Source organism: Caloenas nicobarica, chromosome 5, assembly GCF_036013445.1.
Source record: "Caloenas nicobarica isolate bCalNic1 chromosome 5, bCalNic1.hap1, whole genome shotgun sequence".
NCBI classification, from domain to species: Eukaryota; Metazoa; Chordata; class Aves; order Columbiformes; family Columbidae; genus Caloenas; species Caloenas nicobarica.
In genome coordinates this window covers 58,116,045-58,128,130 of record NC_088249.1, presented here as the reverse complement: position 1 = coordinate 58,128,130, position 12,086 = coordinate 58,116,045, and the positions used below count along the sequence as shown (strand labels likewise).

At 38.6% G+C, this 12,086-nt stretch overlaps 1 protein-coding gene across 3 annotated transcripts in view; it reads left to right on the top strand.

The window, feature by feature from the left end:
* Positions 1-12,086, top strand: part of GALNT18 (polypeptide N-acetylgalactosaminyltransferase 18) — a 238,437-nt gene that overhangs the window by 113,191 nt on the left and 113,160 nt on the right. For all 3 annotated transcript variants that reach the window (XR_010606267.1, XM_065635516.1, XM_065635515.1), the window contains exon 3: positions 1,403-1,595. Coding sequence is in view for 2 of the 3 variants with exons in the window: in XM_065635516.1 (XP_065491588.1) it covers positions 1,403-1,595 (193 nt within the window). In the remaining variant the exon portion in view is untranslated. The remainder of the gene's footprint in view (positions 1-1,402; positions 1,596-12,086) is intronic.

The following is a 12,086-nucleotide window of genomic DNA, read 5'->3' as shown; positions in this document are numbered from 1 at the left end:
GTATTGTCGGAGGGAAAGGAAAACATCTTAAACAAATCAAACAACTTAATCTCAGTTTATGTTCGGGTTCTTTTTAGTAAAAGATCAAAGAATGTGCTTCCTGGTATTCTTTGGGAGTCAGGATTCTGGTCGTACATACTACTAGTACCTAAATTGTTCTCTTCAGATGTTTCCAGGTAGGCAGCTCTCAGGTCTGTAGGTGACTGTGTGGGCACTCAGGAGGACTTTGGACACAGTTTTAGTTTCTGCCTATTGGACATATTTCAAGATTTCCCAAAGATTCACTTTTATTTTTTTAAGTCTGTGACCAAACAGTTATGGTTTGTGAGTACAGCTCTTCAGAAACGAGAGGTTTTATTTAGTTGGTCGGTTGTTAATGGATATGGAGACTGTTCATAAATAATTAGAACTTCTAGAAAATTATATTTTTTCTTGGTGAGTCACTAGTCACTAGATGACAAATCAGGGTCTACTGAGGCCTTTGATCTTTCTTTATTAGAGTACCGTATATAGTAAAGTGTTTACAGGGACGAGGGCTTCTCTGGGTTAGATTGTGTAGCCACTGAAGAGCTGGTTGGAGGGGTGAGATGGGGCTGTTACAGAGAATCTTACGGGTCGCCTTGAACAACTTTCTTGGGCAACTAAAGACTGAGGACAAATGCTGTGATTTCATTGTACTGGAGCTCTTCTTAAACCAAGTTCCCATCTTCTTTATTTGCAACAGAAGCCAGAGATGTAGCCTTGTGGAAAAAAAGCATTTTCAAGTGACACAAATATTAAAAAATGTCTATCCTGGTGGTGTCATTGCACACACCTACATATGGACTAAAAATTCAAATAGGCTGGATTCATAAACTGGACCATAAAAATATTGTGTGACTGAAACTGCTTTGCTATCTGAACATGTGAAGTGCAGTGAATTCTTTCTCTGTGTTGAATCTATAGGTTCAAAGAACTTATTTTGCACACAGATGTTGGTGGCCATTTTGTGTGTTCAGTACAGACTCTTTCTCGTTTTACCTTTGTTTTTCCCCTTCAAAACTTTATTATTTTTCTAGCAAGATAATTCAGGCTGAAATAAAATAGTTCATCTTTGTATATAAAAGCAAAATAATATTCTTGTTGCCTGATAAGGATCCTTTTGAAATTTAATTCATTTAGACTTATCAGTCCCAGCCTTTAGTCTGATTGTGACAAAAAAGAATTGTTTTTAACTAACTGTATTTTGAATATTAAGTTTTGAGCCTTAGGTGCTACTAGTTACACTGCCAGAAGAGGAATGCGAGGGCATGTTATGTGAAGACCTACAGACTGCCGTCCCTAAAGTTATGCTTTTTAAAGTAACGTACCCTAGTGCCTGTTGGAATGAAAGTCTAAACTTGTTTCTTTTTGTCTTTTGTAGAAGCTCCACCAAAACCTGAAGAAAATCCTGCAGAAGCGTTCACTGACTCATCGCTCTTCGCTCACTGGGGCCAGGATCTCAGTCCTGAAAACAGACGAATTGCCCTCAAACAATTCCAGTATTATGGCTACAACGCTTACCTGAGCGACCGCTTGCCGCTGGACCGGCCCCTGCCTGACCTCAGGCCCAACGGGTGAGTGCTGTGGTTCAACTCAGCCTTGCGCGGCCTGAGTTGTGGAGTCCATTAGCTGTTCTTCACCTGGAAGTCTTGTGTCGCGTGATCACATAGAAGTCTGGAAGTTTCAAATGTCTCTTGAAACACTGGAGTGCCCAAATTAAGTCCTATTAAAATCCCGCTCTGTATCCGTTAAAAGTTCCCCAAGATCCTTGGAACTTTAGTCTCACGTACAATTTACATTACGTAGCAAGTGGTTTATTGCCAAAAGAATAACCTTTTTATGTTAAATTTCAGTTTTATCACAAGATCTGACTAAGGTAGGAGTAAAATGAGAGTTGGTCTTTCTGGAAAGCCCAGAACTGGCTGATAAAGATCAGTCAACAGGTGAAACTAGTGGTGAAATACGTAATTTAGTCAGGCAGTGTGTACCAGCTGAAAGCCCATGGAGCCTCCTTGGCTGGGCTGTACTCTGCTAGGAAGCATTCCTGTCAGCAGGGTAAATATGTCCAGCGTTATTCCACAATGTCTTGGTGAGATGGATGGGCCCAAGGGAATGAACAACCCTCCCTTTAGTGCGCTTGAGGCCTGTTCTGGCAGGACCATTCACAGAGACAGTTAATGCTCAACTTTTTCTTCAGCCTTGGTTATACATTTGATCCTTTGAACAGCTCTGGGGATGAGGAAACTGGTGGAGAGAAAACTGCTTTTTTGAAGGTCATTACAAAAAAATCTTTAAATAAACATCATGGGTACTTCCTGAATTGAACCAGTAACCAAGATGTGAAAGGCTTCTTAGTTCCTTGCCAATTCCAAAAGCAATCCAGATGTGATCTTATTAACTTATTTAGCCAAATGTTTTAATAGCTGAAGCTGTAAGCAGTACAATTTACCCTGTATTAAGTTGTCTGATGTTAATGAAAAGAGATGAATGCCATTCCAGGCAACAGTTTAGCAATTTTAAATATATTTATGCTATATATTGTTATATAGCACATTTTAGAAATATTTATGTTGTGGATTTGCTGAAGTAATGACTTTAAGGAAAACAAGGTATATGCAATTATATTTGTATTTGGTTAAATAGGTTTAGCACTTTCTATAGGGACAATCTTTTTTAGATATAAACTATTTTAGAGGAAAAACACATCTTCTGTAACTAACTAGACATCAATGACAGAAATGCATCTGTTCTTATATCTCTTTTGAAATTACTCTCCTGAATGATATCAATCTGAATTTTTTATAACTATGGGTTTTAAAAATTAAAAAGACAGAGAAAATGAATGTTAATGTAGCTGAAAAAAATAAATTAGAGTTGGGATCTTAAAAGAAACTCCAGTTAGAAACAAATTGTGATCCTAATTTCTGTGAAACGTTTGATCCTTAGTTAACTGTCTGCCAAAAGCATATTAGACATTATGATATGTTTATGGATGCATGCATAAAAAATAAAGGCTTAGTAATAGCAGCTCAGGACAATATTTCCCCCACACACACCTTTGTCATGGTTCAGGAGCAAGTAGGTAGTCTGACTCTGAAATGCAGTAAATTCTGACACTGAGGGAAATGAAGTGTGTTGTCAGGTAGCACGTACACTGCTGTGTATATGGCACCCTGTGGAGTACAGAGCTGCAGGGTATTCTGAAAGTCATATTGCTGAAAAAAGAATTCCGACTCTTTATACGCAAATTCTCATTTGTGTGAGAGCACACACGTGGCTATTGTAGGGAAGAAAACCTGCGCGAGTATGTTTTCCACTTATAATAATCAATTTTTAGGATTTGTACCGCCCAGTTTTAAAGCAAATTGCATGTGTCACTTCCAGAGTCTATATAGATGTATTTAAATTATCCATGGGCAGATACTGCGCTCAAGCAGCATAGCATGAAAGCCAAGGATGGAGTGGCTGGGAGAGAGCACACAGAAAGTGCCATGGAGACGGAGTTAATCAACTTTGCTGGACCTTAGTCAGTTGTGGTGTTCCTGTTCTGACTACAAATGCGCAGAAGCACAGAGGCAGAGGTACCACAGCAGCTCTCGACAGAGTTAGCCTGGGCCTAACCAAGCTCATGAGCCTGGATTTAGCAGTGGTTCTGCAAGAGTCAGTGTGGGCAAAGGCTTGCGAGCAGGAAGCTGAAGGAAGAGAGTTTGTATAGATATGTCTGGGCTCAGTTGTGGTCTGTCATCTGTACCCATCACCTATCATATTGAAGTATAGGAAGTTGGAAAGACAGCAGAAATATACGTGTAACTGAAGTGTCATATAATCCATACATGGTTCGCCCCAGCTGAGACTTGGAGAATTAAGCGATCTGCCAAGAGTGTGTGGTGTTAGTGGCCCCTTTTATATCATACTGGTATGACTCGGACTTGACCTTCTTTGTGCCTGCAGTGCTCTACGAATTCACAGCAAAATAACTTAGCAGAGGAGCTCAGCATTTCTTTGCAAGGTTCTGCAGTGAGAAGGGCCACTCCACATATGTAATAACCCTGTTATAGCATAGGGGATTTTCTAGGGTTGATATTACCAACATTTAATGCCATGAGAAAACCAGAGAACAATTAGAGACATGGAGGAGAAGGCAAATATTCGGCCTTGCCCAGTCCTCCAGTGTGGGTGGCATGCAGAGGTGGGAGAGCACCTTTAATAGTTAGGGCAGTGGACTCTGATCAAGCCCCTGAGCTCTGGCTTCTCTGGAAAAAAATGACCATGAGTCAGATGGAAACATCCAGCAGATTGCAGCTGGGTCAGGCTGTGGCAGTTGTCACACTTTGGAGTGGGACCTTCTCGTGTTTTAGGTGCTGCAGAGTGGTTTCTAACCCTCTGTACAGTATGAACCTCGTGTCCTGTAACAGAATGTTTAGAATTTGATTACTTTTCCGTGTGAATATTTGAGCTAGCACAGTGGAGTCCCCAGCACAGTCAAAAATAATCTGTTATAATACAGATTATAATAAATAACTCCTCTGGATGTCCTGGCCTCCTGAAGTAATCATCACGTCCCAAAGTAGGCTCTATTTTTGCAGTACATAGATAGTACAAGCAGTATTGTGCAGTATTGCTTGTACTGTCTCTTCCAAGGCCTCCATTTATTTTCTGCTGCTGAAATTGGGTGCTCTGCTGTTTACCACCCTTATGTGCACCTGTTAGCCCGTAACGTTATCTCCGTCACAGACTAACAGATAACTACTGGCTCCAATGAGCTTGGAAGCATTGAGGAAGCCAACGTTGCCCTTACTGTATGCAGGACCAGGATAATACTTCTGTGTTACTTGTAACTCTGTTGCGCTCATTACTTTTAAGTAGGGCAGGCAGTACCCACAAAGCTTGTCATAAGTGAAACACTGAACAAGCTCACACAGAAAGACATTATTAAAATGTAGGTTGTTTAGGGATCCCAAAGCTGGGTACCAAATCTCCTTTTGAGTGGATGCACTTAGGATTCTGCTTCGTTTGCTTGTAAATTTTTTGTCGCCTGATCCAGTGTGCAGAAGCTCATGTGGGAAAGAGAGATAACATTCTTCTTTGCTTATGTGATGAGAGAGTGTGGGGTAGTGGAAAAAGATGTGCAGCAGGACCCCAGCAGAGGAACGATTCGGCAGCGTTTTGCTCCTGCGTAGGCTCTATGAGATGAAGGAGCTGACCAGTAGGCATAAACCAACTTTTTCAGTCAGTATAACTGCAGCCAGCCAAACTCGCATTCGTAGAAACAGCATTTGTATGAAGAAGCAAAGGCAGGGAGGGTGGAGTGGAAAAAAGAAGCATTTAAAGCTCAAATGTTTTTCCTTCTTTGGAGATTGTTAAGTAGTATGGTATAGCGTTTGGCTTGTAGCAGGTTTGCCCTTTTCCCAGCTGAGTCAGTGCTGTTTGGCATCCAGACAAGTGCAGAGGAGACATCCTGTTTCCTATGCAGAGAAAAGCTTTGGCCGTTTTGTAAGTACTACTTGTTTCAAACAGTTCACCAGTCCCAAACTGTATTACTTCGAGGCTCAATTCAGCAAAGAACAATGGTAGAAGCCTTGAAGAGCAGCAGAATTACATTTGTGATAAAGTGGGCACGAACAGAGCAGATGGGATATCCACTGAATGCAAATATAACTACAAGGGAGAAAAATTAAGCAATGGCTGGTTGAGGAGAGTGATGCATTTTAGGAGAGGAGCTATTTATATATGTACATCTGTCCAAGATGTCCATCAGTGTCATGGTGGTATATGCAGTCCTGGATGTAGTGTGCAAGATGTCAGACTTGTATAAACCTGTAGGTTTTACTTTATTAAAACTGATGTAAGAAAAATGTTGTCTCAAATCGTGAGGTTCAGGCTGGACGTTTGCACATTAGCTCTGCTTGTCCCCAAAAGCCAGGTCCTACAGACTTGCGTTCCATAAGCATTTGCGTCCACATGCATCTGCGAAACTGTTCTGTTTTGCTGGGCTTGTGTTATCTATGGACGCGGCTCCATGTTCGAGTTCTTTTGTTTCTGCTCATGAAAGATAGCATAAATATTGCACGTTGTATTTGATGTTTCAAAGGAATCCTTTAAAAAGAGCACAAAAGCCTGGTACTTCACCTGTTGTATTGTTTTGGGCAGAAGTCCTAAAATTACCAAATTATTCTGCATCCTTGTTAAATATCTAATGTTTAATGCTGTCATATTTCCCGCTCTCATTTAATCGTCTCTCTACCTTTGATTCTCTTGTCTCACTTTTGCCTGTGATGTGTGCTGCCTGAGTGGCCGCCCTCCATGATTCTGATCGGTGCTGCAGTTTGTCCTGTCTGAGTGTATCTCCTCAAATGGCTGCTCTAGGTGTATTTAACATTACTAGCGGTGATACCAAATCAGCGGCAGTCCAAGCTGCTGTAATAACCCGGGGTAATAATGATGTGCACATGTTGGTTTTGATTTTCCCCCTTGTCTCCTTTAACGGAAAGAAGCTGCGATGCGGTGATCTGTACGCTCTCACTTGCTCTCGTTCTCTCTCTCTCAGTCTCTTATTAATGTGTCATAACATGTGAATGTTCTTTCACTTGGCATACATTTACACTAAAACGTACTCAGAATAATCCATGGCATAATACTGTGAGAGGCTAACAATTTTTGGCCAAATAGCTATACAGAATTCTTCTTATGTTCATCTGAAAATGAGTTTTATTGAAATCATCAACTCCCAGCTTACTGTTCTTATTGCTTTATTCAGAGAAAGGTCTTGGTTTTAAGTTCCAAGAAGAAAATGGACCTTTATTGTGTAATTTTACTGACATGAATAGCTTTTATTAAAAAGAGTGGGGAATCAATCTGTTACCATTAAATCTAGGCTGTAAGATGCTTAGGAGACCAAGAACTAATCACTCTTGTGTCACAATTTTGGAACTTATCTGCATATTTATCAAGTTCCTTTCCTGCTATCCAATCTTTCTTTATTATGAATATTTTGTTTGTTTTTAGGGGTTGATGCCAGGAGGAAAAAAAAAAAAAAAGTTTGCTTATACTTATATGGTAACTCTGTATTCTAATTCCTCACACGATTGTATGCCTGCCTTTACTCCCTTGTAATAGAAGATGATGACCACAAACAAAGATTTCTAAATTTGCTGCTGACTGTAGTTCTAGAATAATAGATTGTAACCCTCAGAGATCAGGAAAAAAGCCCTTTTTATATGTTGTTCAATGCCAGCCTTATTAGCATAGTTCAGTTAAGACTTAATAGTAGTAAAAGGAAAAATGAAGAATGATCACAAAATGAAATTGTTAACGTAAATAGTTGAGCTGAAATTCTTACACTACAAAGTTCTTTTGCAAGAGTTTTAGTCTTATTTATTTCATTTATGCCAGACTGGGATTTTTTTTTTTCCTCCCATACATCTTGAACTTCCATTTGCAATTTTGGCTGATGACAAAATGTTACCAGATCTTGAAGAAAGTTCAATTCTGTTTCTGCTTATGCTTCTGAGAAATTTTTATTCTGTTGGAACTAAAGCTCCTTCCCACATACATTCTTAAAACAAAACCTTAACCCCAAATGTTTTAGTACATTGCATCCTGTGTTTGAAAAAAAAGTAGAGTAGATGACCTAATTTAGTGATTAAAATAAAAAAGCTGTTCTGTTACCATTGTTGGCTGCAATATCCATGCAACTCTTCATGAAAGGTTCTCATAAATCGTAGAAAATAATTCTTTTTAATTATTTCTTTGTATATGTATTTGTAGAAGGTCTCAGATAAGTTATTAATACAGGAAATCATTCTTGCTTTGTTCTTACTGCATAGTTACGCTAAACTAATTTTAATGTGACTGACTAAATTGTCTTATCACAATGCATATATTCTAGAGGAATATAATTTTCTTGTGGACAAATATTTGAAAGATTCATAATGTATGCTGTCCTCCATTTCCCAGAGTCGTGCTTCAAATAGAACACCAGGAGTTTCTCTAAATTTCTGGTAACCATGACAACCGTTACTTTAATGTTATTAGCCCAATGTAATTTAGTGGAGTAGGTTGCTAGAGGTAATTTTTTAGCTACATTGGGATGATACTCGTTATTGTAATTCAAAATAATATTTAGAATTTATATTTAAAAATCACTCAGTCATAATACTGAAATACACTCTATACTTTGGATTTGTTATTTTAGCGAGAGCCTCACTTTGCAGAGGGGCAGGTTGGGGGTCTTGTCCAAGGCCCCTGGATGTGTCCAAGGCAGAGCTGTCATTGAAACTTGTGCATTGCTGGTTGCCACGCAACGGTCCAGGGCTTAGGGCTTAATGGATCTGAGATTTTGATCCATACAATTTCCTCCCTTTTTCCCCCTTCAGTGTATCTTTCATACGCGTGCACACGCACACTTTTCTCTGTAGCTATTTCTTGTTCATTCTTAGAATTAGGGAGTTTTACTCCTCGTAAAACTTGGCATAAAGAGGAAGACAGACGTACTTGTGAAACTGCACAAGTGCTCTTCTGCGTTCTCGGCATGGTCTGAGGTGTGTGGGTTGAATTCTGATTTGTTTGAATTTTAAAAAGTAGGAAAAGTAGGTAATTTTTATTGTTATCATCTGATACGAAAAACAGTGTAGGCAGGAAAATTCACTTTTTAAAAGCTCTACATGCATTGAAAAAGAAATGAATTCAAGCTGGAAGTATAGATGATAAACAAGCCTGAATAGAAAAAAGAAAACTTGAACTCAATTTAGGAATGTACCCTAACTGAAAAAGAATTCATTTGAAAAGACTAAAGAAATGAGACACAACAAGAGCTTAATTCTATTCTCTTGTATGTAGTTATCTTTTAATGTGTGGTGGAGCAAAAAGAGAATCAAGTGACATTTGCAGCATTAAACATTTTGCTCTTGTCTTGCATAAGGTGCCAAACAATGGAAAATCTTGTTCAGTGGGATCTAATTTGAAAATATGTAAACGAATGCAGGTAGGAAAAACAATACAAATAATTTCCTTTAAATAGATGGAACACATGCCAGAAACAGAAATTCTGTTTGAACATTTCAGTTTATGCATGTATTTATGGTAGGGCAGCAGTGGTTTGGGGGCTGGTTTTGTCATCTGGAACATTTTTGCGATATAGTTTGTCATTAATTTCTTACAAAATTATAATTCACATACATGTCAACCTTAGCTTAATTAACAGAGGATAAAAAATACATTTTTTTAAGGAAGCAACTTCTTTTAACTATTTTCAGTGTATTTTCATTGCCATTTAAAATATTTTCCAAAATCAACTATGTTACTGTTTATCTGATAGGTGACATATCTTATCATTTTTACTAGAGTTTTGTTTTTACCTTCTTTGTACATTGTTATGTCTGAGGATAACAAATATTACTATGCTTAAGCTAGGCAGCTAAAAGAGAGATTGGCTGTACTTTTGTTTGCTGGACCATTTTATATCTCTATGTGTTTTGGCTGCAAGTGTATCACTAAAATAACAGGCTTTACAGGCTAATATTTAAGCCTGTTAACTCATTCATAGTCCGTTTGAAGCCCAATTTTCAAAGCTTGGATGATATTTCAATTTTTACATCAAACAGAAATGTGCTAGCTTTATGAAGGTGTACAGGAGACTAGAATTTTGTTAGTAATTTCTCATTATAGCCATGCAAATTTTTACATACAACTTGCATGTAAGAGATGACATCCACAGAGTAATCTTACCTAGATTGCATATGGAATTTTTTTGGTCGATGCAGCATGGCATGCACATACACATACACATACACTGTGTACCAGGTCTGTTCTTCAAGTAGCTGGATCTGTAATGCTCTTAGCATCTTTTGGGAAATGGGGAGGGTTAGTATTTAAAAACTGTAGCGTGTTCATAAGTACAGAAGCCTCCCAGACACTGGGAGCCTGGAATATAATATACACCTTGAAAATCCTATTTTCAGATGCCACCTAACCCTGGTGGCACCTAAAATTCACATTTGTCCAAGGTTCACCTCAGGTTTGCCAGTGCTGAGCCCAAGCCAGTTTGTGCCTGCTGCACCTAGTCAGCTAGCCAGGCAGTGTTTTAAAGCAGTGCTTTAAGAGATTGTTCACCACAGAAGATGACCTTCCTTTAATGAATGATTTCAGAGGTTAAAATACTCACTCTAGGGTACAGGAGGCAGGTGTGGAGAACAGGCTTTTGTCCTTAAGAAGATTCGAAACCTTATGTGTGTATATAGAGTTGGGACTGTTCAGTCTAGAGGAGAGGAAGGTCAGGGTGGATGTTGTCAATATCTAGAAATATCTGAAGGGAAGGTGCAAAGAGGCTGGAGCCAGGCTCTTTTCAGTGGTACCCAGTGACAGGACCAGAGGCCATGGGCACAAACCGAAGCACTTTTTTACTGTGCGGGTGACCGAGCGGAGGCACAGGTTGCCCAGGGAGGTTGTAGAGTCTCCATCCTTGGAGACACCCAAAAGCTGTCTGGACAGGGTCCTGGGCAGCCGGCAATTTATTATCAATGAGACAATGACACTTTCACAAGCTGTTATATTTGATCTGCTGTCAAAAAAAAAAAAAAAAAAGTCATGTGTTTTTAGGTCTCATGAAAGTTTCAAAGAAAACTTTTCAGTCTGATGCTTAAAGCTGGAAGCTTTCCTACCAGTGAGAACAGGGGAGTAGCACACCAGTAGAAATACAAACTGATTTTGGAAAGTAAGTTTTGATTTGTTATGCAGCCAAAAGATCAAGCTAGAAGTGGGAGTCAGTAAATCCAAACACCGTTTTAGTTGTTTCTCTCTTGTATTGATGCTGTGGAACAAAAAGCTGTGGATCTTTGTGAACAAGTTTCCTGTTTGTTTCTGAAAGGTAAATGAACTAGCTTATTAAAAAAATATAGTGTACACCTTTCAAGACTGAAACTGTTGTCATTACTTTTCCAAGACTCTGTTTTCTGTTTTACGTCTATAGAATTTCACATGTTGACAGAGAGAACAGTACCCAAAGTGTAAAATAACTTCTGTAATGTGATTTCCATCAATTTAAAACTAGTGACTGAATTGAGAAAACTGATTGACCAGCTGAATTTGAATATTATCTGTATCTCAGTGGTTCTGAATATATGTCCTGTGCACTGACTCTTTTCAAAAACTTTAAAGCATACATGTAAACTTGTCATCTTGATTGAACTGAATTTTTCTGCAACGTCCACCATGTGAAGAGGAATGCTTTTGCAATACTTACCCGCATTTATTGACTGTACAGAATAAAATACAAAATAATAATAATAATAAATGCTATGCTTTCTCTTCAAACTGAAGAAGAAATTTAATTAAGGAGTCATATTCATGTATGGTTTGAAAATTCTGAATCCATCACTGCTTTCTGTGTGCCGACCATTGGCTGTTAGAAATGTTGTTTGCAGCTTCCAGGAGTTCCTGGGTGCAGCGAGCCCAGGCGTCCTGAGAGAACCTCAGACACTTCGGTGGTGTCAGGAGGCAGAGAAGAGTGTTAGTATCAATCATTTCCATCTACAGAGCCTACGTAGAAGTGATACCTGGGTCAGCTTTTAACCTAATTTCATCCTAGTAAATAGTTTAAGGTCTGAGAAAAAAGGTAGAATTAATTGTTGTTCAGAAACATTGCATTAAAATACTAAAAGTTTCAGAGAAAAGTAATTACTTTTGCTTAATTAACTTGTGGCTTTATTTAAAAAAGCAAATATTTTGCTGTCAGTTTAAAAGATAGAAATTGGTGAAAGGGCTTTCTATTCTTCATAAAATTACAGAATTTGAATCCTTTTTTAAATGAAGGAGGAAAAAAACCTCAATAAAACACTAAGGAACTCCAAAGTTGTGGGCAACACTTCCATACTGCTGTTTGCATAAGCAAATTGGAATATGGCTAAAATATATGTATTTTTAAAAACCACAGGAAAATCCATCAGGTTATGAGAGTATTCCTCATTCTGATTAAACCTCTTGACTGAGCTTACAGATAAGTTTTCCATCCTTTTTCCTGTTTTTCTGGCTACACTGTGTCTTAGCTTCTTCAGCAGGATGTTCTTTGG